The following is a 27,482-nucleotide window of genomic DNA, read 5'->3' as shown; positions in this document are numbered from 1 at the left end:
AAAAAAAAGTACAGAATATAATAGTATGCATCCCCAGCATAATAAAACATATATTTTGTATAAAAAAATAAATTAAGAAAATACTTTATGTAAATTATTATAATAAAAATAGAGGGGATATTATTCCATTAATTATCCTTATAATATTTGTATATAATGTATAAAAAAAAAAAAAAAAACAATTCCAAAAAGAACATATAAAATAAATATCTTCAAATAAAATTATGTTTCTATATTATCAACTGGAAACATATGTTGGCATGCTTTCAAATTTGTATTATTTGAGGATAGGAAAAATATAAGAACACATGAATTAATTTCTCTGCTTTTATCTACAAGAACTAGATGCGAAGCATTTTTAAATATGATTAGATGAGAATTAGCAAAAAGCTTAGATGTATTTTTAAGTACATGTACACTACATATATTATCTTTATCTCCACATAAAATTAAAACGGGTATATGATGTAGGCCAACTTCTTTAAATATTTCATGGGAACTCCACATTTTTAAGTTATTAATACATCCTAAAATAGAATGAGTAATATTTTTTTTAGCAAAAGCTTGCCACATTATTCGATTATACATATAATAGGATGCTTCATCTTCTGAATCCATATCATTGGAAATCTTCGTTTTTTTTTTTTTGAAATTTCGTTTTGAAATAAGATATGGTAACATAAAGAAAGAGGACATGTTAATTATGCATGGGAAAATTTTTAATAGTTTTACTAAAAATGGTTTTTTTTCTAAAGCCCCAACAGGTGATATTAAAATAATTTTTTTTACTTGCTTAATATATTTTTTTGCAAAGTTAGTAGCAATAATACAACCCATAGAAAATCCAATCAAATAAAAATTTCTGTCTAATAAATTTAAATGAGTTAATAATTCTTCAGTTTGAGATAAAAAAAAATCAATACCATATGTTTTATTTCTATGATTATATTTTGGGCATGCAGATAATCCATGCCCATATAAATCAAAATTAAGAACTTGAAATTTATATCGAATTAATATTTTTTGAATTTCTAAAAATGTTAAGTTAGTACCATTTAATCCATGAAAAGTTATAACTAAAGTTTCTTTATTACTTCCTTGTAGATCATAGTTTACTATACCATATTTTCCATAAAATACTTGTTTATATATAAATGGGCATTTGATATTTCTTTTCCTTAAATATTTTGGTATTTTGTATGTAATAAACTTTTCATCATCATCATCATTATTATTATTATTATCTTTTTCATCTTTCGCTATTTCATTCTCATTCTTCGATTTTTTTTTTTTTTTTTTTTTTTTTTTTTTATCATGCCAATCTTTTACATCATAGTCCATATTATCATTTTTTGGTGAAATTATATTTTTAAAAATTGTTTTGTAAGTTCGTTTTTCATTTGTGCTATTCTTTTCGTTTATTTCACTTTCATTTCTACAATTGTCTTTCTTCATTTCTCGGATCTTTGATTCTTTTAATATATCACTATTATTGCACTCTTTGTTATTATTGTCTTTTATTTCAACTTTGTGTCGTTGTGACATATTTTGAGAATTGTTTTTTTTCACTTTTTTTTTTTTGTTTAATATCAAAAAGTATTAACGTCGTATTTTTGAGGATGAGTAAAAAAATCACCTTTTTAACTTATATAATTTACCAAATAAATTGTCATAATTTTCACTATATATATATATATACATATATTGAATTTTCTCATTTATTGATATAAAATGTTTGTTGCTTAGATAAGCATTGAGGAGTTAAGACAGGGGGAAGATAACTAAACATTCTATGAAAACAAATACATAAAAAAAAATTATAAGTTTTAATTAAACATGTTTTTAAACAAATCTACATAAACAATTGAATGAAATCATCTGTATATATAATGATCATATAAGTTATTAGGCTAAAATATATAATAAATAAAATGCGATGGGAATTTTACATTTTATAATTTTATAATTTTTTTAATTTATGCTGTTTTACAAGTATAATCTATCTAACCGTTTAAATGTGTAAATATATAATTAACAATTGCAAATTAATTTGACAATTTAAAAAAAAATTATAAAAATAAAATTTTAATTAACAAATAAGTGTGGAAAATAAATGTGTACATTATCCCGTTTATCCTTTTTTTTTTTTTTTTTTTACAAATATACTAATAAAATAAAAAAATAGGGGAAATCATATCTATAAAATTAAACCATATTTTTTGTCGAAAATAAAATATTCAATTGCACACTTGATATAAGAAATAATTTTATGGATAATTAAAAAAATATAATATTAGTATAAAAACTAAACAATGAAATATATAGTAATAAAGTAAAATAAATAACAGGATAGCGAAAATTAAAATAGCAGAATAAAAATACATAGTATATAAGCAATATTAGTATACGGTTTAATGGCAAAATAGTTCAGTGCTATATGTCGCCTAATTCAATAGGAAAGAAAAATAAAAATGGGAAAAGGAATATGAATAAAAAGCATTTAATATTTGCCTAATAATATCGAGGAAGGTTATATATATATATATATTTTTCACATTTTAGAGTCAGTGAAATATGCTAACAATATGTGCGCACACAGTGTTATATATTATATGTATATAAATGTAAGAAAATTGAGATTATGTATTCCCAAACTTATATTAGCCCTAGTGCTCGAAATATGTCGTTTAAATTCTAAATAACACCCATGAAATTTTTAAATAAATAACACTTATAGCATAAAAAGGAAAATGTTTTATAGGCTTTTATTTTTATTAAAGTTTTGTTTTTTCCTCGATATTTAACTTTTTGGCAATTTTTAGTAAAAAGTGATGGTTTTAATTTTATGTTCTTAAAGATAAGTTATTGATTCTTTGTTCATGTTTTATTGTTTTATTGTTTTATTATTATTTTATTTTATTTTATATTTTTTTCATTTATATTTGGAACAATTGGTACATTGTGTAAATATATTTTATGGGGGTATGCCTACTTTTATAGTAAGGAAATCGTAATTTTTGCAAATTATAAAATTATAACTTATTTTATATTCACAGTCGAGTAATGTGAAAAAATGAAAAAACTAAGAATAATATATTTTAATTTTTTGAAATATAATCCAGAGAATTATATACATATATGTCAATTCTATTCACATACATTATAAGGTTTTTATTTTTTTTTTTTTAAGATATATAATATATATGTGTAAAATACATGTGTATTTATATTTAGCAAAAAGATTAAGTTTTTAAACAAATGTACCGAATAAGAGAGTAAAGATTTAAAACGTTTAACATAAAAATTAAATTATGTATGACTTATCACCCAAATTTTATGAAATAATTATTGAGAAAATAATTAAGGGTATAAAACTGGTTACCCCCCAAAAATAAAAAATATATTATCTAAATTATGCAATATATTAAGACCTATCATGATTAAAATAAAAAATAGCTAAAAATATATTAAAATTAAAGACAATACAAACAAAAAGGTACTATATCAAGCAATAAAAAAGTTAGATCAAAGAATAATAATGATTTAATTATTAAAATGGAACAAAATAAGGAAAATTCTGTAACAACAAATAAAAGTGCAGAATACAGTAACACTAACATAAAAAACTTAGATGAAAAAAATGAAGCAAATGATATTAGTAGGTTTAATAAAAAAAGGAAAATTGAACCATTAGATGAAGACAAATCAGAGATACAAAAAATGCATCAAAATGGAGATGAAAATGAATATGTTAAAAATATGGAAAAAGACAATAAAAATCAATGCTTAAATAATAGTTATGAATCAGGACATGAAAAAAATGCAGATAAAATAAATAAAAATAATGATAAAGCCGATAAGATTGGAAATAATAGTAATAATGAACATACGAAAAGGGATAATATTAATGTGTTAGAAGAATCAAAAGAATTAAAAAAGGAAAATTATAAATATTATATAGATTATAGAAAATATCGAAATAAAAACAATGTGACATTTTCAACGAAATATAAAGATAGTTGTATTAGTTTAAGTAGCGATAAACTTACATGTTACGGAGATAAAGGCTGGTCTAGTGTTTTTGTTAATAATGGGGCGGATGTAGGTAAATGGTATTATGAAATAAAAATTGAAGAGCCTGTACATAAATCTAATTTCTTGGGTTATAAAGATACAATTTTAAAAGTAAACCCATATGTAAGAGTTGGATTTGCTTGTAGATATATGAGATATGATTATCCAATAGGAACTGATAAATATAGTTATTGTGTTAATAGTAAAAATGGAAAAATATTTAATAATTCAATAAGTTATGATTGTATGGAACCTATTAAAGTTGGTGATATAATTGGATGTTACATTAATTTAAAAAATAAAAATAGTTATACTTTTGATCCACGATCAGATAAAAAACTTTATGAATATTTACAAAATGGAATTTTATGCGATCCAAAAAACCCACCTATATTAAAGAAAAATTATGGCTCTTTTATATTTTTTTCCTTAAATGGTCAAATAAAAAAAAATGCATTTATTGATATTTATGAAGGATTTTATCATCCGTCGGTTAGCTTATATATGGGAGCTTCTGCTAAAATTAACTTAGGGCCAAAATTCACATATCGTCATTTAAATGATTATGTACCATGTATATATATGGACCCGCCAATTATTTTGTAAAAAAAAAAAAATGCGAAGAAATAATTATAAACTACCTGAATTGTTCATGTTTTTCTTAATATGGTCATATTTTATTACGATTATTTGTTTTGTATGGGGCAGAATGCACACACATTAATTTTGATAATCAAACAATTTAATATATATTTTTAGGATATATCCCATTTTATAAACCGTTTATAATTCCTTTGTAATATTCCTCATGTCTTTTTTAATTTACCTTATTTTTTAATTTATTTTATTCTTAATTTTTTTATTTTTTAATTTATTTTATTCTTAATTATTTTATTTTTTATTGTATTATTATAAAATAGGCTCTATATAATACATATGCATTGTGTATATATGTTTGGATGCACCATTGCGTGTTTGTAAATTTGTTTTTGTATCAATTTATTACTCGTCCCAATTGTTTTATTGTTGACTATTATTTTTTAATATACCTTATTTATGAATGTACAATCATATTTAATAACAAAACAATTTTTTTTAAATATTAAAAAAGTTTTCTTAAAAATTATATAATAGCGATTTGGTTTTTGAATAAACAAAAACCTAGTGTTGGCAAGGATTTGAATACGAAAAAAAATTTTTGGATGTTCGAAAAATTGTGTAATGTAAGATCACGTATGTAAATTTCAAAAAATTAAATAACGGCCAGTAATCATCAATAAAGTATATTTCGGTAAATTCCGATATCTATAAAAATAATCAAACAAATAAAAATAAACGGGATAGGAAAATTCCGACATGTGCATTGTTGCAAATTATCATAAATTATTAGAAGGATATAAGATAAAAATGTTATATTTATAAATGTAGACATTAATATTAATATGAAATAATGTATTTTTTTTTATTATTGTTTAACCTGATATAACATAAAATCAGACAATCTTTGTTCACCTGATGTTCTTATTAAAATGTCTGGTGGGGGTAAATCGGCAGTTAGCAACTTATTGTGGTAATTTAATCTAAATATTGGGAAAAATAATAGAAAAAGTACGAAAGAATAAGAAAAAGTATGAAAAATTATGAAAAAATAGGAAAAAATAGGAAAAAATATGAATAATTCCAATTATATATATTTTTTAGTTTTTATTTATTCTGTACATTTTAATTTGATTTTCATCTAAAGAACAAGCTTTTCCGCAATTACATTGCACTTGAGAAATCTGTGTATTTTTTATTTTAGGATTTATTTGAATATTTGTTTTATCCGAATCGTTCGAATTTGCACAGGAATAATTAATGTTTCGTTTTTTTAGTAAGTCCTTATAAGAGTCAAAATATAAATTCGGGTTTATTTTACATAGGTTCATTTCGTTTCGACTTGTGTATGAAAAAAATATATTGAGGGTAAAACTATAAAAAAAAAACAGAAAAGGTTATATACATAATTTATTTGAAGATTTTATCGATCGAAATAAATTATTATTCGATCCATATGTTACTACTTCATATATATATATATATATTGACATGACCATTGAATGTTATCTGTTTTTTAAGTTTCTACTTGTCATGGTGTTTTGTTTTTTCTTCAGTATTGTGTATGATTTCTCTATATGCTTCATTGATATAAGACAAATTCCCGATAACTCTTATTCGTATTTTATTTTGTTTAACAAACTTTCTGTTAAAATTATATATATTTAATATGAATATTTAGTGATTTAAAAAAAAAAAAAAAAAAAAAAAAAAAAAACTATATATAGAAAGCCATTTTTGAGAATGGCTAACTATTTATGAGTTGATCAATTTTGTTTTCCATTTTAAACTTACAAAAAATATTCTTCATTTATCAAAAAAAAAAGATTTAGGTAAAAAAGAATATGAATTTCTTCTGGACTTCTATTATAGTTTAGTAAGGAGAATGCGAAAACTGATAAAATCTTTATATTTAATTGGATACATAATTCTATAATCTATTTAAACAAAATAAGGAAATAAATGTGCGAGTATACGCACGTAAGGATATATACATATATATATACATACATATATATATATTTTATTTTTATTTAAATTGTTTTTCATGTATGTAAATAAACAGGTGAAACATGGGCCTCTAAATGTAGCACATAGACATTGATAAATTATATCAATACAAAGATACATTTTATGTATATATGTAAAATAACATGTATTAAATTTTTCGATCCCAAGTAATGGCCTATGGATGTGTGCAACCCCATCTGTTTTGCAAATCGTCTATTTCCATCCATGATAATCGCTTGAATATATAAAAATGATTAAGTAAGAGATAATAAGTAAAATGTAAAAAGAATGTGTGAAAAAAACATAAAGGACATATGAAAATGTTTCCATGTTTTATTAATGTTTTTTTTTTTTTGTTTAGTTTACATAAGTGTTTAATATTGGTATGGTTGCGTAAGAGCGAAGTTATTATTCTTTCAATTCTAAAAACAAAAAAAAATATATTTATAGGTATATTAAAGCGTTAAATTATATATCGTTTAACTATGAATATTTTTTTTCTTTTTTTTTTCTTTTTTTTTCCTTTTTTTTTATAAACATTCTTATTACATATTGAGAGCCATTGTTCTAAACTATTACATTCACTCTTTATATTTCCTATAGATGGAAAATATGGATAAAAAAAAATAATAAAACAATATGATCTAACATTTTATTAATATTTTAAATGGGTATATTTATTTTAGTTATATAGTATGGATAATATAAGTGTGTATATAATATGGATAAATATTTTTTATATAATATATCAAATTATAAAAACGAAAAATTTGAATATGAACAGAGTTAAAAATATCAAAGAATGGATACATGGATAGCCCATAAAATTCTCTTATTATATATCCCTATAATATGTATACATTTTATTGGAAAATAAACTAAGCAAAAGAATAAACAAATAAATAAATGGATAACATTTCTTAGTTTTAAGAGTGAATTGATATTTATAATGAACTAAAAGTGTATTATATTTTTTTTGGGGGATTTTATTTTAATTTTTTTTTTAATAATAATAGTATTACCTTTAGTTTTAAGATATATAAACCCTGGAAAATAAATGGGAATATATTTTTAGTAAATTAAGTAGAGAATGGAACTTTCGATTTTCCCAAATATCCATACATATACATACATATACATACATATACATATATATATATATATATAATTTTTCTTAAGAATAATGTGGTTGTAAACTAATAGAGAAATGATGAAAAAAGTTGGTTTTTTTTTTCTCATTATTAAAATATATTGAACGTAATTGAATATAATATAGACAGATTTTGGCATTAATGTTCATATTATTTTGTGCTTTGTTATATTACATTCACATATATTTTTATGTATATGACCTGTACATATAAAATAAAAAAAGATATAGTTTCTTTTGGTTAAGTCAAATTATGAATGAAGATAAAGATTGGAAATGAATTGTATATTAGGATAAAAATATGATAAATAAAAATATTAAAAAAAAAAAAAAAATTATTTTATCAACTTGTTCAAATACACAATTTGCCTTTATAGATTAGTTGTGTATATTTTCCACTTTATAAATATATACATATACATATATATGTGTGAAGAGGTTGACATATTCATACCTGATATAATAGATGTATGACCAAGCTCGATTAAACTATCCAGCTGGTTTCAATATACTTACATGTGTGTACTTGCATTTCCTATGGTATTAAAAGTCGTATAATATAATTTTTTTTTTATTTTATTGGATTTTATTTTTAAAATGATTTAATTTATTTTTGTATGAAAATGGTAATTATAAGAATATAGAAAGATATGAGAAAAAAAGAAAAAAAAATGATAAGGAAATAGCCAAATGTAGATATCGATTTTTTTCCATATAATTTTTATTGTGAACATATTTTTATATATTACATTGAGTAAGGTAAATAAATACTTTATACTTATTTATTTGCAATATATTATATATGCATATCTACGCACATATATACATATTCAACTTAACCATTATTTATTATATTTAAAAAAATAACCTTATTAAATAGAACTGGGGAATTGCAATAATATATTATTATAACTATAAATGAGATAGGAAAATATATTAACAAAAAATAGAAATAAAGTATGAACTGGGTATGTATGTATATATATATAATATATACAAGGAGGAAAACGAATTAAAAAAATATATGTAAATTAAAAAAAAAAAAAAAAAAAAATGAAATAGCGTTTAAATTTAGGCATTGGAATGTTGTGATTTTTGTAATAGTATGCCATTTTTTTTATTTTATTTTATAATTTTTGTAAATTAATTTATATTTTTTTGTATACATAACATTATTATTTATATTTTTTAATTTAACAAGTTTAATTATATATCTATACGGATATTATGAAGCAAAAAAAAAACGAATAAAACAATATATAATGATGAAATAAATTAATAAAGAAACAAGATAAAAATAAAAATGTTTTTTTTTTGAAAGAGTTTCAATGAAGGAAAGCACATAATAAGAAATAAAAAAAAATGCACACATAAAGTATAGTGTTTATTTAGATATATCCTTTTAATAGCTAGTTAAATATATTTGCTATTTTTTATTCCGAACTTATCACAATATATGCATATACATATTATACATATATACATATATATATATATATATATATAGATAGATATATAGATAGATATATACATTGTAAAGACAAAGATAAGGTATACACACAACGATATAGTACATATCTATTTGAGTTATACCGAATCAGGGATAAAGGAATGTGTATGTAAGTATATATATATATGAGCACGTGAATATAAAATAATGTTGGATAGTGTGAAAGAAGATAATTTAATTCAAAATACGTTTCAAATATGTTTAAAAAAGGAAGGGGCAAATAACACCAAGTTTCATCTTGAGTCATATGAAAATGAATTAAAAGAAAATAATGATGAATTATATTTTAAAGTAGATAATTTATATTTTATATTAATACATAAAATAGCAAGTTTGCATAAACAAAAAAAAAACTGTTTAAGTTATTTATGCTCTTGTTCTGTTAGATTACAAGATAAGAATTTTTTTAAAAGTTTAAATATAGATTGTAAATTTATAGAAAATATAACAAATGAAATATTAGATCAAATAATAAATAGTACAATAATATATTTAGAAAATTTAGATGTATATCCAAATGTAAAAATATCATATAAAGAAAGAATAAACGTATTCTATGAGTTCCTAAAAGGATCTTGTACATCTAGGTTTTTAAAAAAATTATTGTCTGTAATTGAAGAAAATGATAAAACTGAGAATGAAAATAATAAACAATTAAATAAATTTTTTAATCCAATAATAGATATAATTTTAGAAAATTTAAATTCTAGAAATTTAATATATCCTAAAAATGATGTAGCAGTACTTTTAAAATTTATATCAAGTTTTAAGCAATTAGCTGATTTGGTTGTTAATAATAAATCAATATTTTTATACCTTAATTTAAAGGATAGAGTAAAGGATACTCTTTTATCACAACCTCATTTCAAAATTGAAGATTCTCAAAAGGATGGAAAACAAAAATTGGACAATGATAAAGTAGATGCAAATGATAACGTAGATGCAAATGATAAAGTGGATGCAAATGATAAAGTAGATGCAAATGATAAAGTAGATGCAAATGATAAAGTAGATGCAAATGAGTCAAGCAAAATATACGGATTCGATAAAAATGGAAAAAATAGTAATGATAAAGAAATTGGAGGATGTGGTTATAATTTACAATTAAATAGTTTATTAGGAAGACTTATATCACCTACAATAATAACTATGCCAAATATAAAAAATAAAGAAGAAATTGCAATGTATAAATATTTTTATAATAATACAACAAATAGTTTAAATAAAATGACATTAGCTAGTTTGAAAAATATATATACTGTATTAAGAGGAGATACAAATTGGATTTTAGAAAATTGTGTTGAAATAATTAAAAATTTATTAAAAGGTAGTAATGAAAGCAAAAAAAGGGTTTTGCTATGGTTAAATTGTATATTAATATCGAATGAAAAAAAAACCAAAATAATGTATCATTATTCAACTTATCCACAATCTTTAGATAATTCATATGGTTTATTTTTAAAATTATTAGGAGAAAATTCATATGGTTTTTGCTTAAATATTTTATGGGTATTATTATGCTTATGTGAGCCTATAACTATTAACAAAATTAATGATTTAGATTTATATTTTTTTTTAAGAGATGACCCATTTTCTGGATTTATTTTAAAAAATATAACTAACCAATCTTCATTTGAAGAAATATCTAATGTTGAAAAAATAAAAAATAAAGTAAAAAATTTTGAAAGTTTTAAAAAAGAACCTAAATTTATTACTTGTATATTTTGGATGACATATAAAGCTTTAAGTGTTTTTCTTAAACCCTCGATAGATGAATTTATTAGAATAGTTCATGGGGTTTCAAATGCTAAAGATAAAAATATTTATTATATGAATATACATACATGGAAAATATTTTTATACAATTCTCGTTTTGCTCAACTTTTATTCAAATTTTTGAATTTATGTATGAGTTACATTTTAAATGTAGTTTATTTATATGACCGTGATGGTAATTTAGATGCATCTATGAAATCATATTTGGATGAACATAAAGGAAACTATTCACAGCTAGTTTTGAAAGTTTGTCCACCTCCTAATGAATCAAATAACGAGAAAACCAAATCAGCTAATCATCGAAACACAGGAACTAATATAGAATCCAATACAACTGAAGAAGATACATCTAATAATGATAGAAGTGGAAATACAAGAAATGATAATGAATTGGAAAGAGAAAATGGAGATACTAACTCTGAAAATAATTTATGTGCATCTCCACAATTTTCTATAATTCCAACATTTTTTTTAAGTGACATATTTGAAATAATATTTTTATTATATGAATTAGACACATTTAAAACACAAAATCATGAAACTTTTATGTCATATATAAATTTAGATTTATTTTTAGCACTTACAATTTTTACAATGCTTAGTGAAAAACATATAAAAAGTATCCATTTAAGATGTGAATCAGCTCCTAAAACATTTACATATTTATATAAATCAGATAATTTAAAATCTATAATTGAAGAATCAGATTTGACAAAAAAATATATTATAAAATCATTAACAAATGTTTTTATTTCTTCACAAAAAGGAGAATATACAGAAAGAATGCAAACTCGTTTGCGTATTGTTGAGAATTTGAATAGTTTTTTTTTTAATAAAATATATGTAAATCAATTTACTCAATTAATTATAAATAATAATAATTTGTTTGTACATTTAATTCATTTATTGTTAAATGATGTAAACTTTTTGGTTGAAGAAGTTGTTTCATATTTATCAGAAATAAAAAGGAGAGAAAATAAAAAAAAAGCTAAAGAGACATCAAGAATGGGTTCTAGTACAATTAGAGGAGAAAGAAATGGAAATTCACAAAATGAAGAAGGAAATTCTAATCAAAATAATAATATAGATAGACGAAATAGAAATCGAAGAGATGTAGAAGATGTAGATGAAGATGATGTATTAAATGAATTTGATGGAGAAAGAGATCGTTATGAAAATAGTTTTAATATAAATTATGAAAATGAAGAATATAATGAAGAAAGAGAAGATAACGGATCTGGAGGTGGATCAGATATTTCAAATGAAAGCATGTCAAATTTAGCAGCTAGAACAAAAATGATAATAACATATTGTTATGAATCTTGTGTATTTTTAAATTTATTATGCAAAAATTATCCAATAAACATTGTAACATCAAATACTATATTAACACAAATAGTTACATGTTTAAATTGTTATTTTGATTATTTAGTAGGACATAAAAGTTTAAATATAAAAGTAAAAAATATGGAACAATATAATTTCAGACCTCAATTATGGTTAACCAGTATAGTAGAATCATATCTATATTTATTAAATTTAGAAAAAGATTATCAAGATTTATTAATAAGAGAAATAGCTAATGAAGGCAGATATTATAAACAAGAAATTTTTAACAAAGCATATTATATATGTAAAAGAGAAAGCTTATTAAATAAAGAAGATTTAAACAAATTTAAATTATTTTGTCAAAATATTATTGATATGAAAGATGAAGTTGAATTATTTGATGATACAAGTGATATACCAGAAAAATTTTTAGATCCTATTTTACAAGATATAATGTTTGACCCAGTTTTATTACCAACATCTGGTATTGTTATAGATAGGAAAAATATTGAAAGACATTTAATGAGTGAACCTAATGATCCATTTAATAGAGCTCCTCTTTCAAAAGAGCAATTAGTTCCTATGCCAGAATTGAAAGAAGAAATACAAAATTATGTTAATAAGTTGAAAGAAGAAAAAATGAAAAAAAAAAAAAAAAAAAATGTTGATCTTGATGCAGATATGGATCCAAATGAAGGAGTGGTCAAAATAGACGAAAAAAAGGAAGAGACAGATTCTAATATTAACAAAAATGAATTTGATTAGTTTGAATATTTAAATTTATTACAAATTATAATGAATATAAATCAAATTAAACAAAAAAATCATATTCGAAGTTTTGTATATACGTTTTATATGAATATTAAAAGATTTTATATCTTTATTAAAAATATGCATACATGAGGCTATATTATTACGCTTCAATTTTGTGCATTATAAATAGGAAATTTTATTGCGCTTAACATTAATGAGATAACGAATTTTAGAATATATGCACTTCCTCGATTTTTTCAACAAATGGCAATATGTGCCTATGTTTTGATACACTATATTCTGTTATTATTCCCGTTTTATTATATTATTTTTATTTATTCAGTTTATTCTAAATGACTGATTTATTTTAAAATATAGTTGCATTTAGGGGGCAGCTATTTTTTTTATTATTGACTTCGTTTTTTTTTTAATCTATATGCATATTGAGAAGTGCATACATCATAAACTTTATATATGTAGAAATACGCTAGCTAATAATAATTTTTTTACTCAAATTATTTACCTTGCTTTAAATTCGAAAAGTTCAATGATAATATTTATGAACGAAATTATTAAGTGTGTATTAAATAGCTATATTTTATGAAGAAAAAAAAATATGTTTTTTTTTTTTTTTTTTTTTTTTTAAATAACCATTTTATATGTTAAATGGCTAGCTCGTTAAAAAAAATGTATGCATTAAATCCAAATAAAGTCAAAAAAAAATGAATATATGGAAAACTAAAAAATATTTATGTTTTAAACTGAAAAAATTGTTGTATTAAAAATGAAAAGTCAAATTTGTAGGTAATACAAGTATGAAACAAATAAAAAAAAAACACAGGCATGTAATATGACAGTGTCTGTGTATGCTAATGTGTGTAATCTTGCCTAATTCAAGGAAATGAATGAAATACCAGGAAGTTGAAAAAAGCATATATATATATATATATGTGTGTATATGTATATAGTTTCAGAAGTTGGAGTCAAAGAGACCGATATATCTTAAATCCGACAATAACAAAACAAGCCAAAAATGCATATGTTTTCCAATATTTAAAAAACATGAATCTTTTTAATTTTTTGCTATTTTGAGCAAAATTTAAAGTATTTTTTGACATATCTTCAGTTTTATATTGTAATGCTTTGATGTTTCCTCTGGACTCATACAATTTGTCTATATGATTATTCATGACCGAATTTATTTTATTTAATTTTTGTTTAACAGCTAATATTTTTTCATCTTTACAACATTTGTTTAAATTTCTGAGCGTCTTCCTCATATAAGACTGCATGGTATATAACTTGGATGGGTTGATATTATTTGTATTATAATTTTGGTTATAAAATAAATCTGATTTTATGCATATTTCTAATTTTTTTAAAAATTCAAAAACATAATTTTTAAAATATGCTTTTGTATCCAACCCAATTAAAAAAAAAGCTAATTTTTTTTCATTACAAATTATAAAATATATAGTTCGATTATCCCAGTTAAGTATTTTTTTATTACAATTATTAATTTTTTTTTTTGTAGCAACTAAAATTTTTTTTATTATATAATCAGCTGATATATCTAGATCTCTATCAAAAAAACTGCTTTTTACTAATATCTCAGCATCATCTATTAATGCTGTACAAACATATAAAAATACTTCGATTTCATTTTCACCATCTATTAAATTTTCATCACTACTTTCATAATCATTTTCATGATAAATCGATTGTTTTTCACTATTTGTTTTGCTTTCTATTTCTTCACTATATAAGCTATTAGAGTATTCCCCATCGCCATCTGAAATTATGTACATTTTGGTGGTATTTTTATTTTTGGAAATTTCTTCTTTCTTTTTCCAGCACTCATAAGTTAAGAAAAATTATATATATAAATGTGGGGATATATAAATGTGGGGATATATAAATGTGGGGACGTATAAATATGGGGATATATAAATGTGGGGATGTATAAATATATGGATGTATAAATCTGTGGATGTATAAATATATGGATGTATAAATATATGGATAAGGTATCCTTAACTTGGGGCTGAGGATGTGTTATTAATTGTTTTACATCGGAAATAAAACATGTAAATGTATTATATTTCCTGACAAATATTCACATACTATATATAATATAAAAAAATAAAATAGTAGCTAAATAGGATAACTATTTGCTATTGCATAATATGCAAATAAATTTTTCCTTCGCAGAAACTTTATTTTATACATACATATTATATACGTATATATATTTTTTTTTTTAATATGCAAAGGAATAGAATAAGGATATAAATTAAATAATGAGTGGTTAAGTTGTGGTTTTAAAAATTGGAATTTTTTTTACTAAACTTATTTTATATATATCCAATTTTTTGTTTAAAAAAATTCATATATTATGTTTCCAGTTTTACAAATATACATAATATATTTTATATTTATCATTTTGATATGTATTTCATTTTCAGCACAAAACGACATTCGCCAATACATTATACAACCATCCCCTTCCTGTTGTTGGTGATAAAATTTATGATGAAATAATTTATAATTTTGTTAAAAGTATAATTTTTTAAATTGACTTATATATAAAATGATAAAGTCTAAGTTTATTATCATATTATGCATATATTCAAAAATGATATAAAAAATATATAGATGAAGAAAAAGGATAAATAGTGAAATAAAAAAAAAAAAAACATGAATTTTTCATAACACATATTTTTTTTTTTTTTTTTATAATTATTTATTAAATGGCGTGCTTTTTAATTTCATAAACATATACATTTCCATCAGTGGATCCACAGAATAAAAATTGACCATTAGCTGACCATGTAATGGATGTACACCATGGTAACCCAACTTTATATTGTTTAACTGGATATATTTCAGCAATAATTAATTTGCTTTCTAAATTCCATATTCTTATAAATCTATCTGTAGCTGCACATAACCAATAATCACAAGGTGAGAAACAAAGAGAATTTATAGTACAACCTGTTTCTAATGAGTATAAATGTTTACCTTCATTTACATCCCATAATTTAGCTACACCATCTTTACCTCCTGATGCACATAATGAACCATCTGGAGATATAGTAACAGTATTTAATACACCAGTATGAGCTTCTAAGTTTTTATTTAAATCACAATTTTTTAAATTCCATACTTTAACTAATTTATCCCATCCACATGATACAATAATAGCTTGTTTGGGTGATGGAGAAAATCTAACACATGTAATCCAATCAGTGTGTTGTTGTTCTGTTATTGTATATTTACATTGAGCTAAAGTATTCCATAATTTAATTGTTTTATCACGGCTAGCTGATACAATTTGTCTATTATCTGGACTAAATGATACACTAAAAACATCAGATGTGTGCCCAATAAATGATCTAATTGTTTCTCCTAATGATAAATCCCATAAACGAATAGAATTATCCCATGAACCAGACAAAGCAAATAAACCATCTGATGATATGGATACATCACTAATTGCTTGTGAGTGTCCTGTCAAAGATTTTTTGGCTGTTCCAATTTCTCCTGACTCGTCATCTGGGTTTATATTCCATACGATTAATTTTTTGTCTATATAAAGGAGAAAGGAAAAGGCAACGAATGAAAGGTAACGAATGAAAGGCAACGAATGAATAAGCTATTGGAGGTAACACACTCGATAATAATATATGTACACTTTTTTTTTCATTAATCAGAATTAAATTATATGCTATTGTTCTCTTCATTATTATAAATGTCAGAGTGAGCTGGGATTAGCGTTGTCATCATATAATGAAAATTTTATAAAAGCTTTTAAATAATAATAGTAATTATTTATATATGTATAAACAATCTAATTGCATTTTTATAATACGAAAGGGAAAATGTGCATAAAAAAAAAAAAAAAAAAAAAAAAAAGATATAACTTCGTTTTTTTTTTTTTTTTTTTTTTTTTTTGAAGAATTCGGCTTAAAGAAGTAGAAAAGATACAATTATTTTAAGTTGGACATAAATAAGAATATTTCCCTTTTTGGTATTTTTTTTAGTTGTATAAATAATACAAACATAATAAAGAAGATCTTCTAGTTCTTCTAGTATAGGTTGCTAAGCAAACTTTTATGTTATTCTCTCTCTATATATATTTACATGTACATATATGTTAAAAGCAAAATATATATTACAAATGATTTTTGTTATATATATATAAATTACCTCTTGAAGCGCTAACAACTGTTTTTAATTTTGCGTCTGTGGGTGTTGAAACAGAGGTAACCCAATCACTATGTCCTCCTTCTAATACCCCCTTTAATATTACTTGTGCTTCTTTTATATTATCCATATTTTTAAAAATTATACTTAATAATAATTTATCTATAAAAATTAATTTTGATAATTGTATATAAATATATGTTGGTTATGTATTGTGTACGTTGTCAAATATAAGTATATTTATATAAACTGGAAAAAGTGTGAAATATATATGATAATATTTTTTCTATATATATTATTGCATATAGGAGTAATGGAAAATTAATAAAATTTCTGACTTGTTCATAAAATTAATATATATATAAAAAATATATGTAATATAAAAGAGTAAAAAAGGGTATGATGTGATACATATAAGATAATTGGAAAAGAAAAATATATTTTATACAATTTAAGAACATTTAATATAAAATAATGTTATACAAACTTTTATTATTATATTTGAAAAATGTACATAAATAATGTATAATTGTATCAATCATATTCTCATGTATAACTCACAAGATCATTTATATATTTCCTATAAATTTACTAACATATAATTATATTTACATATATATATAAATCAGTATTATTTCATAAATATTTTGTTTTTTTCTATACCTTTTGAATTTTATAAAAACTCGGAGGGAAAATAGTAGTAATAATAATAATTAATTGTTTTAAAAATAAAACAAAAATAATATTAAAAAATATATTTTTTTTCTTATACCAAATAAAAGGTATATTTTTTGCGTTTCGTATTTTTAATCTTATAAAACAAATAAATTATTATATATACATATAAATATGCATTTTATTATATTCACTACATAAAATACCTCCACCACAAAAAAAAAAATTAATTATAAAGGCTTTTGGTTATTTAGTTCTATATACATGTTATACGATTTTAAGTAATATATGTACATAAATTATTATATTATAATTAATTATATCATGTATATATATATATATATATATATATGGTTAATACACTTATATAAATTTGTACAGAGGTATCATATATATGCTTGCTAATTATATTATAAATTTTATTATTTAATTTTTATATATAATAACTCAAAAAAAAAACGGCTATTCAAACCTACTAAGGCACATTCATTATATATAGTTTTATTTTTTTTCGTATTATTGTGTATGGAAAAAAAATACCCCAAATTTTTATTTATAATGTTTTTTCATTGGAACGCTAAAAAATATACAAATATATTATATGCATAGTTAATTATTTCCTTATAGAGCTTTAAGGGGTGGAGTTGAATTTATAAGGGGGCGAGGTAAATTACTACGTATATAAAATTCGCCAAAAGTGTATTAAACCTGTTTTTTTCATAATATATTTAATAGTTATATTAACAAAAGGAAATACTTTTACAAAAATAATTTATAAGCTTATTATATATAAGTGAAACATGCATTATTTTTTCAGAATTTTTTCAGCGTTTTTTCCAACTGCCGCCTTCTTTGAAATATACAATTTTAGTTAATATAATAATAATAATATAATAATAAAAATATAACAATAATAATAATATAATAATAATATTAGCTGCCTTGCAATATACAAAATTAAAAAAATATTTTTTATGGCATATTTATATTTATTCAATTTTTTAAGGCCAATATAATAAGCGTTATAACAATTTTCAAGTTTTACCATTTAGTAGAAAGATATAAAAGTGTATCCCTTTAATATTTTTTTAGCATTAATATATATTATTACTCTATATATAGGGATAAAAATGTTATGATGGTTAATTCGTTTAACATTAGTAAACACAAATACAATTTGCTAATATATGATTCCTGTATAAATGATATCAATGTGTTTTTTTTTTATTTGGGTGTATGTAGCTATTTAAATAATATACAATTTTAAATAAAAAATAAAATTATCGTAAAAGTGTAATAATTTAAATAACATATCTTGAGTTTATTATTTACACATTTTTTTTTTTTTTTTTTTTCAAACTTGTATTGAAAAATTGCAGAATTGGGTATTTTATATACACACATATATAGTAGCAATATTAGTAACTTATAATATATGATAGATTAAAACATGTTTAAAAAAAATATAGGAAATACAAATAATTTCTCCTTTAAATATAATATATACAGGCATTCCTTTTAATTTTTTTTTATAAACTTTAAATATTCATATGATAGGTTTTATAATAGTTTTAATTGTTAATTGTTTTTTAATTATTTTTAATCATTTTTAATTATTTTTAATTAATTTTTAATTAAAATGTGTCTTTTCCATAATTTTTTCATTTTAACATATATATCATGACTTATTGAAATTAGCAGCTTTTTCGATAAGCCAAAATTGGCAATATACATTTTCAAATATAAGGCTTATTATTTAGTACAAAGGGAGTAATAAAATAAACTCAAGAAATGTATATTATATAGTAATGTATTATATAGTAATATGTTATATAGTAATATATATATATCTTTTGTTTCGCTTTTAATTTTTTTATTTCTTTTTTATTCGCTTTTAATTTTTTATTCTTTTTATTATTTTTATTATTTATTTTTTAATGTGTAATAAGTGAACTTTAAGCGCAAATGCGTTATTTTACCATTTTGATAATAATATAATATTCTCCTTAATATGTCAAAGATTTAAAATAAGACATTTTAACTATAAAATTAAGATGAATAATTCGGATATATTACATATTATATATATATATATATATTACATATATTGTATATATATTACATATATTATATATATATTTTTTTAAGTATTAAAAATGTATCGAATTTAATATGTACCGTAATATTTAGTTACAATTTTTGATAGCACATTTTTTTTTTTTTTTTTTTTTTATATTTCCATTCATTCAGTATTTTCCCATATGCCACCATTTTGTTTGTATATATTTTTCCATTTACACATTGTATATGATTTGATACAATTTTTTTTGTTTTTTCTGATTTGTTTATCATTTTTTTATAATATGCCTTTAAAAATACACAAAAAAAATGGTAAAGACAAAATTTTATACAAATTGGTTAACATATTGAACATGAAATATTATACATATGAAATATGTTTATATAAAATTTTGTTTTAATCTCGAAAGGGTATCTTTTCATTTTTTTTATGTTTTATAAATAAAAATGGCCAAGGTAATGAAGAACAAGAAATGTAATTTTTACAATTTTTACTACTTTTACAATTTTTAATTTTTTTTTTTTGTTTTTTTTTTGCTTTTTTTTTGCTTTTTTTTGCTTTTTTAAGGAGTCGGCCAAAGAGCTATTTAGACAAATGAAGAATGAGGTTAATAAATATTTTCAACATGAACACATTTATTTGTATATACATAATTAGTACATATATGAATGGATATATGAATGGATATATTTATTTGTATATAATTAGTACATATATAATTTGCATATAATTTGCATATAATTTGCATATAATTTGGATACATTTGAAATTAGGATTGTTACTCTTTTTATAGCTAAATGGGGGAAGAGAAAAACCAAATTGTCTGGATGTTATGTCATGTGAGGTAAGTTCAGAATGTGAAGATTTGAAAACTTATCATAATGAAATAAAATATTTGAAAAAAGAACAATTAAAAGCATATATATGTAAATTGAAAAAAGAAATAAAAAATTATAAAAATAAAGAATTAAATTATATTATAGAAATAAAATATTTAAGACGAAAAATAATAAGATTACAAAATGTGATTGAAAATGATAAAGTTTTAAAAAGAGATCAATTTAATTATTTTTTAAATCATGATAAAAGAGGTTATTCATTAAAAAATTACAATAACAATATGGATATAGGATTTACCGAAAATGTAATATTTACAGACAATAATTTTATTAATAAAAATAGGCAACATAGTTTTAACAGGTCAGCCACGTCGCTCATATACGACAATAACGATAGAAACCATAAATGTGGTATAAATGATAGATGTGGTAGCAATGGCAATTCCAATATGCGAAGACAATCATGTGGAAACAAAAGCTTTTTTAAAAGCGATTCGATTCGAAGCATTAATCAGGATATTCATAAGGGTAAAAGAATAATAGATAAAAAAGATGAAGATTATGAAATATATAATGGAATTAGTAAAGAGATAGTTGGATTGAAAAATAAATGGAAAAAAATTGAAAAACAAAATGGAAATAAAAAAATAATTCATACTATAAAGCCTATTGAAAAGGTATATTCTTGTGGTGAAGTTTTTGATAATAATAAAATTATAAATAGTAAAAATTATGATGATAATATGGATAAATATCGAAATAACCGACGTGAACATTCTTTATATAATTTGAATTTGTATAAAAATCCTAAAAATATAGGTAGTGAAAAAGGAGAAAAAAAAGAAATTTTTGTTTCAAATAGAAGCTATTCTTCAACATCTAAATTTGAATTAAAAAGACATCTTATTTCAAACAATAAAAATATGAGTCGTATGTCTAGTCATATTAATAGTATAATAGAAAAGGATATAAATAAATATAACAAATCAAAAGAAAATATTTTATATCAAAAAAATGAAAAAACACAATCAAAAAATAATTTTTTAAATGCATTAACATATGAAAATAAACATAGAAGTTGTAGTAGTATTCATAGTAATTTAATTATGAAAAAATATAAAAATATTGAAAAAACGAATACTATTAAAATTAATAAAAATACATTTGATACATATAATGATGCTTATCATAAAAAAATTTTGAGCAAAAAATATACTTCTCCATATGCTTATCAAAATAGTGGGAAAGCTAGTAGTAATAAATATAGTAATAAAAAAAGTGATATAATTCGAAGAAACATAAAAAATGTTGAAACAAAATTTGGAAAATATATTCCGAATGAAGATCAGATTTTGGAAAATGAGAATCTGGATAAGCTAGATAAAAAAAATGAGGTCAGAAAAAATGAGGTCAGAAAAAATGAGGCCAGAAAAAATGTAATCTACTATCCTTGTATTGAAAATGGTAATCAATTAGTGGAAAATGATTATATGGGCATTAAAAGAGGGACCTATAATAATTTGGTAAAAAAGTATGACAGTGACAATATAAAATTAGAAGAAGACTGTGATAGTTCGAGTTCTATTAATAAAATAAAAAAATACTTTCAAAATGAGAAAAAGAAAAAAAAAAAGAAAAAAAAATCGGAAAAAAAGGCTGAAAAAAAGGCGGGAAAAAAGGCGGGAAAAAATGAAGAAAAAAAGGCGGAAAAAAAGGCGGGAAAAAATGAAGAAAAAAAGGCGGGAAAAAATGAAGAAAAAAAGGCTGAACAAAATGAAGAAAAAGCGAATAACAATTGGGGAACAACTTTAAAATGGAAAGGACGAAAAGCTAGTGAAAAATCAGAGACATGCTTTAATGATATAACAAAAAAGGAAACAAAATCAATAGAAGATGATAATAATAAAAATAATACATATTTATTAAATTTAAAAAAAGTTATACAATCTGATCTTAAAGAAAATTTTAAAGAGGAATTAGAAAAATTAAAAAAACGAAATAATATGTTAATATCAAAACCGAATGTTTATTGTGATATACCTTTTGATAGTACGAGTGGTGGAAGTGATAAAGACAATTATAGCAAAAGCAGTGATGATAAAAAAAAAAATATTGGAACTAAAAATCGGGACAAAATTAATATTAGTTATTTGAAAGGACCAACTATATTAAATACGTCATTTAATGACATTGAAAAAAGAATTAGTAATTTACAAAATTATTTAAAAAAAAACAAAAAATAGAATTTTGAGAAATATAATCTTGTTAAATATCAATTTGAAATCCTTTTATTTGTTTACATATTATTACATATACAATTATTTCATTTTCACCTCTTTTTATTTAATTTGATTCAGTTTAATTTAGTTTATTTTTTTTTTTGTAATTTTTTTATTTGTAAATGTATGCTTGGGATGTGCAAATATTAGTAGCACATGTTAGCTTTTCCTTTTTTGTACACATTTTTAACTTTATAAATAAATTTTTTTTTTTATCAAATATCTTATTCAGTTTTAACAAACTATTTATGAAAAAATATGGTAGACAGAAAAATGTATAAACAAATGGGGACAAAAATAGAGTTTACTTGAAAATGTTTGCAAAAATTGTTAGAAAATTGAAAGAAAATTGCAAAAAATTGCAAAAAATTGTTAGAAAATTGCAAAAAAATTGTTAGAAAATTGCAAAAAAATTGTAAGAATAATTTAGGAAAAGGATAAGGCAATATTTTGTTAGTTCCTCTTGATTTTTTTTTATTTCTTGATTTTTTTTATTTCTTGATCTTCTTTCTAACAATGGCCAAAGATCTCGATCGGGCACTTTTCAAATTTTTCATTTCCTCGAGTTTGCGTTGATGTTTTTTTTTCATCATTTGAGAATATTTTGCCCTAAAATTTCGATCTGTTTTGAGTCTTTTTTTTAATTGTATTTTTTTATCGTGTTGAATTTGATTTAAAGTTTTTAATTCATTGGTATCTTGATTATTATATTTTCCAGTAATATATTTTTTATATATTCTTTGTTGTTTTTTTGTTAATTTTATATTTTTAGATAATGCTTCAGTTATTTCAGGATGTGTTTCCTTTAGTACTTTAAGATTTGTTTGTTTCACATCTTCTTCATAATTTTTTTGATTTTCTATATATATTTCTTTAATTTTATTTCGTTTTTTATTATCATAATTATCTTCTAATTCTCCAACATTTTTGATTCTATTTTTTGTTCGCTTTACCCATTTTTGATATATACTAGTTGTATTTTTATCAGATGTTGATTTGGGATCTATTTTTTTATTTATTTTTTTATCTTGGAATTGATCAATTTCTGTTAATACAAATTTATTTTTTCTTTTATCCCAAATTTGTTTTTTAACAAAACGTTGTTTATTTAGTTCTTCTTCTTCATCTGGAGGTAAATCAAAACCAGGGGCATTTAATTCTAATAGTTTATTATTAGAATCTCTTTTCATTTTTTTATCATTTATTTTTTTTAATATTTCATCTAAAGATATGTCTTTTTTTTTTTGTATATCATCAAGTTGGTTTGTATTTTTTTTTTCTAATTTTTTTTGAGCTCTTTTGCTTAATTTTTTTTTTTTTTTTTCATCTAACATATTTGTTTTATCAAAATTGTTATTATATTCTAATTCTTCATTTTCCCACTTTTGAATTTCTTCATTATTAAGTCCAAGTGTTATTGTTTCTAATAGACCATTAATATCGTTTGACATGTAATTATTTTTTATGTTTTTATTTTTTTTTATTTTTTCTTTTAATCTATTAAGTTTTTCTTTAATTTCTTCTGATATATTTTTTAATTTGGTATTACTTTTGTATTGAAATTCATGTAAAAAAGATTCTACATAATTTTGTGGAAAGTCTTGAGAAGTTTGTTGGTTCATATTTGCGTCTACGTATGCTTCTAAGTTAGATTCATTGGTTAATTGATTTTCAGGGCTTGTGTTAATACGATCCGAATTGCCCGAATCGCTTATATTTTGTTCACTTTTTTGAGAATTTGCATTATTTTTTAAATAGTTTGTTAAATTTTCAAAAACGTTATCTATTTCGTTCATAACTTGGTCATTCTTATTTTTTGTCTCGCCCTTCTTCGCTTCGCCCTTTTCCGCTTCACCCTTTTCCGCTTCACCCTTTTCCGCTTCTTCCTCGTTTGCTTCCTCCTTTTCCGATGCATCATAAATGGGGTTTGGGTGGGTAAGCAAACATAACTTGTATATACCTCCAATTTTTTTAATTTTTTTTATAAATTTGGTACTTGAATATTTTGATACTTTTGGACGCATAGAATAATATAATTTATATGACATTTCTATACTTTTGTTTAGTGTTATTAATTCGCTATCTATTTTTTTAACATGATCTATAAGTTCTAAATGGTCGCTTATATTATGTATTGCTCCTAAGTATACACTATTTTTTTTTCCGTTTTTAGTCGCCTCCATTTCTGCCTTTAATGTGTTTGTATCGGCGTCCAACTTTTGGTCCAATTTTTTCTCCATATCTTTCTCCAAATTTTGGTCCAAATTTTTGTCCAAATTTTTCTCCAAATTTTTCTCCAAATTTTGATCCGGCTCCGCCCCCAGGCGTGGAAACGAATTAGATGCGTCTTTTTTTATAAACTTTAATTTTTTTCCAATAAAAAAACATATTTCATATGCATATAAAATGTCTTGATATGTAACGATAGAAACCCCATAGCCTGATTGGTTATCAACTCTACATGCTCTACCGATTCTATGTAAAAATATTTTTGGAGAAAATGGAAGATTATAATTAATAACATTTTGAACAGATGTAATATTAATACCTCTAGATGCCAAATCTGTAACTAAAAGAAATTGTATATCTTCATTTTTTGTAAAATTATTAATTTGGTTAAACCTAAAGGATGTATCTGAATTTCCATATAAGATTGAATGTTTAATTTTTAGAAAATTAAGAATTTTACTAAAAAATAAGATATGATATTTTGTGCAAAAAAAAATAATAGTTTTTCCTAATTTTTGTTTTTTAAATAATAAAATTAATTTAATAAGTATAGCATATTTTTCATATGATCTACAAAATAAAAAATGTAAATTAACTTGTGAACTTATATTATGATCTGAATTAATAAAAACAATTTCAGGATTATTTAGTTTTAATTTAAAATAATTTTCAACATTTGTTGGTAAAGTTGCACTAACTAATATTGTTTGTTTATTCAAATTTTTATTTCCTATACATTTATATATATTATTCATATCATTATAATAATTTAATTCTAATAATCTATCTGCTTCATCAATAACAATTATTTCAACTTTTTCCAAATTTAGTTTTGTTTCATCAAGTATATATGAAAATCTTCCAGGCGTACATATAAGAATATCTATATTTTCTTTTAGAATTTCAAATTGTTTGCATAAGCTTATTCCTCCTATTATTATATTTATTTTTAAATTAAAATAATTTGTGCATATTTTTTTTGCTAATTTATATATTTGAATAACTAGCTCTTTTGTTGGTAATATTACTAAACCCCTAATTCCAAAAAATTTATTATGATCTTTTAATATATCTATTAATGTGCTTAAATAAACTAATGATTTTCCAGATCCTGTTTCACTAACGCAAATAACATCTTTTTTATTTAAAATTTTAGGAATGCATAATTTTTGAATATTTGTTGGTCTATTATATTTTAAATTAGCGCTTATACTTTTACACATTTGTTTGCTTAGCCCTAGATTTTGAAAACAACTTAAAACAACTTTTCCCTTTTTTTTTCGATTTTTATATAAAACGAATTTTTTTTTTGTTTCTTTTTTTGGTTCCCCACCACCACTATCACTGCCACTGCCACTGCCACTGTCACTTTTTTCTACATCTTCATCACTGTCACTTTTTTTTCCGTTTTTTTTTCCGCTTTTTTTTTCGTTTTTTTTTGCAGTTTTATCAAATAGCCAAGAATATTTTTTTTTTGAATTTGGTTCAGAATTTTTATTTAATTTGTTTATACGTTTTTTATCAAGTTTGTTATTTGCTTTGCTTCCAGTTTTGTAGCTACGTTTACTGATACTTCCTTTTTCATAGTTCTTTTTGGTATGTTTGGCATTTCCATAGTTTTTTTTAGTATGTTTGGCATGTTTGGCATGTTTGGTATTTTTTGGGGTTTTTTTTTTAAGTTTCATGTTTCCAAAAGGTTGTATTGTTTAGCCCCACCATAGGTTTATCTGAAATTGTTGTAGCTTATCTGAAATCGTTGTAGCTTATCTGAAATTGTTGGGAGTTGGTTATTTTACAAAATTCTTTGCAATAATTTGATATGTTTAAATTTCATGCATTTATATAACTTTTTTTCTGAAATTTTTTATATTTTTGTCTCATAAAATCTGTCATTTATTTTGAATATATAATAATTAACTTGAAATTTATCAACCTATATGATCATATATCTTTTTTGCATGCTTATCAGAAATAA

At 22.0% G+C, this 27,482-nt stretch overlaps 8 protein-coding genes across 8 annotated transcripts; 3 read left to right on the top strand and 5 right to left on the bottom strand.

The window, feature by feature from the left end:
* Positions 1-222: 222 nt before the first annotated feature.
* Positions 223-1,545, bottom strand: PY17X_0704700 (hydrolase; the record flags this gene model as incomplete). Its single annotated transcript, XM_720952.2, has 1 exon — positions 223-1,545. One exon carries the CDS (start codon positions 1,543-1,545, stop codon positions 223-225), a length of 1,323 nt encoding a protein of 440 aa, XP_726045.2.
* Positions 1,546-3,555: 2,010 nt separating this feature from the next.
* PY17X_0704600 (SPRY domain, putative) lies at positions 3,556-4,680 on the top strand (the record flags this gene model as incomplete). Its single annotated transcript, XM_022955477.1, has 1 exon — positions 3,556-4,680. One exon carries the CDS (start codon positions 3,556-3,558, stop codon positions 4,678-4,680), a length of 1,125 nt encoding a protein of 374 aa, XP_022811753.1.
* A 555-nt stretch (positions 4,681-5,235) lies between these two features.
* Positions 5,236-7,244, bottom strand: PY17X_0704500 (dehydrodolichyl diphosphate synthetase, putative; the record flags this gene model as incomplete). Its single annotated transcript, XM_022955476.1, has 8 exons — positions 5,236-5,379; positions 5,552-5,654; positions 5,794-6,045; positions 6,200-6,316; positions 6,466-6,608; positions 6,825-6,916; positions 7,048-7,103; positions 7,231-7,244. The coding sequence occupies 8 exons, from the start codon at positions 7,242-7,244 to the stop codon at positions 5,236-5,238; spliced, it is 921 nt and encodes a 306-aa protein (XP_022811752.1).
* Positions 7,245-9,488: 2,244 nt separating this feature from the next.
* On the top strand, positions 9,489-13,211 carry PY17X_0704400 (ubiquitin conjugation factor E4 B, putative; the record flags this gene model as incomplete). Its single annotated transcript, XM_719953.1, has 1 exon — positions 9,489-13,211. The coding sequence occupies one exon, from the start codon at positions 9,489-9,491 to the stop codon at positions 13,209-13,211; it is 3,723 nt and encodes a 1,240-aa protein (XP_725046.1).
* Positions 13,212-14,182: 971 nt separating this feature from the next.
* PY17X_0704300 (SNARE protein, putative) lies at positions 14,183-15,007 on the bottom strand (the record flags this gene model as incomplete). Its single annotated transcript, XM_022955475.1, has 1 exon — positions 14,183-15,007. One exon carries the CDS (start codon positions 15,005-15,007, stop codon positions 14,183-14,185), a length of 825 nt encoding a protein of 274 aa, XP_022811751.1.
* Positions 15,008-15,945: 938 nt separating this feature from the next.
* On the bottom strand, positions 15,946-17,535 carry PY17X_0704200 (receptor for activated c kinase, putative; the record flags this gene model as incomplete). Its single annotated transcript, XM_022955474.1, has 2 exons — positions 15,946-16,787; positions 17,409-17,535. 2 exons carry the CDS (start codon positions 17,533-17,535, stop codon positions 15,946-15,948), a joined length of 969 nt encoding a protein of 322 aa, XP_022811750.1.
* A 3,071-nt stretch (positions 17,536-20,606) lies between these two features.
* PY17X_0704100 (conserved Plasmodium protein, unknown function) lies at positions 20,607-23,242 on the top strand (the record flags this gene model as incomplete). The annotated part of the gene is made up of 3 exons (XM_022955473.1): positions 20,607-20,615; positions 20,728-20,766; positions 20,954-23,242. 3 exons carry the CDS (start codon positions 20,607-20,609, stop codon positions 23,240-23,242), a joined length of 2,337 nt encoding a protein of 778 aa, XP_022811749.1.
* Positions 23,243-23,769: 527 nt separating this feature from the next.
* PY17X_0704000 (ATP-dependent RNA helicase) lies at positions 23,770-27,192 on the bottom strand (the record flags this gene model as incomplete). Its single annotated transcript, XM_718663.1, has 1 exon — positions 23,770-27,192. The coding sequence occupies one exon, from the start codon at positions 27,190-27,192 to the stop codon at positions 23,770-23,772; it is 3,423 nt and encodes a 1,140-aa protein (XP_723756.1).
* Positions 27,193-27,482: the final 290 nt, after the last annotated feature.

This window comes from Plasmodium yoelii, assembly GCF_900002385.2.
Source record: "Plasmodium yoelii strain 17X genome assembly, chromosome: 7".
Taxonomy (NCBI): domain Eukaryota; phylum Apicomplexa; class Aconoidasida; order Haemosporida; family Plasmodiidae; genus Plasmodium; species Plasmodium yoelii.
Note: the sequence above shows the minus strand (reverse complement) of the source record. Positions and strands in the feature narration are given on the sequence as shown.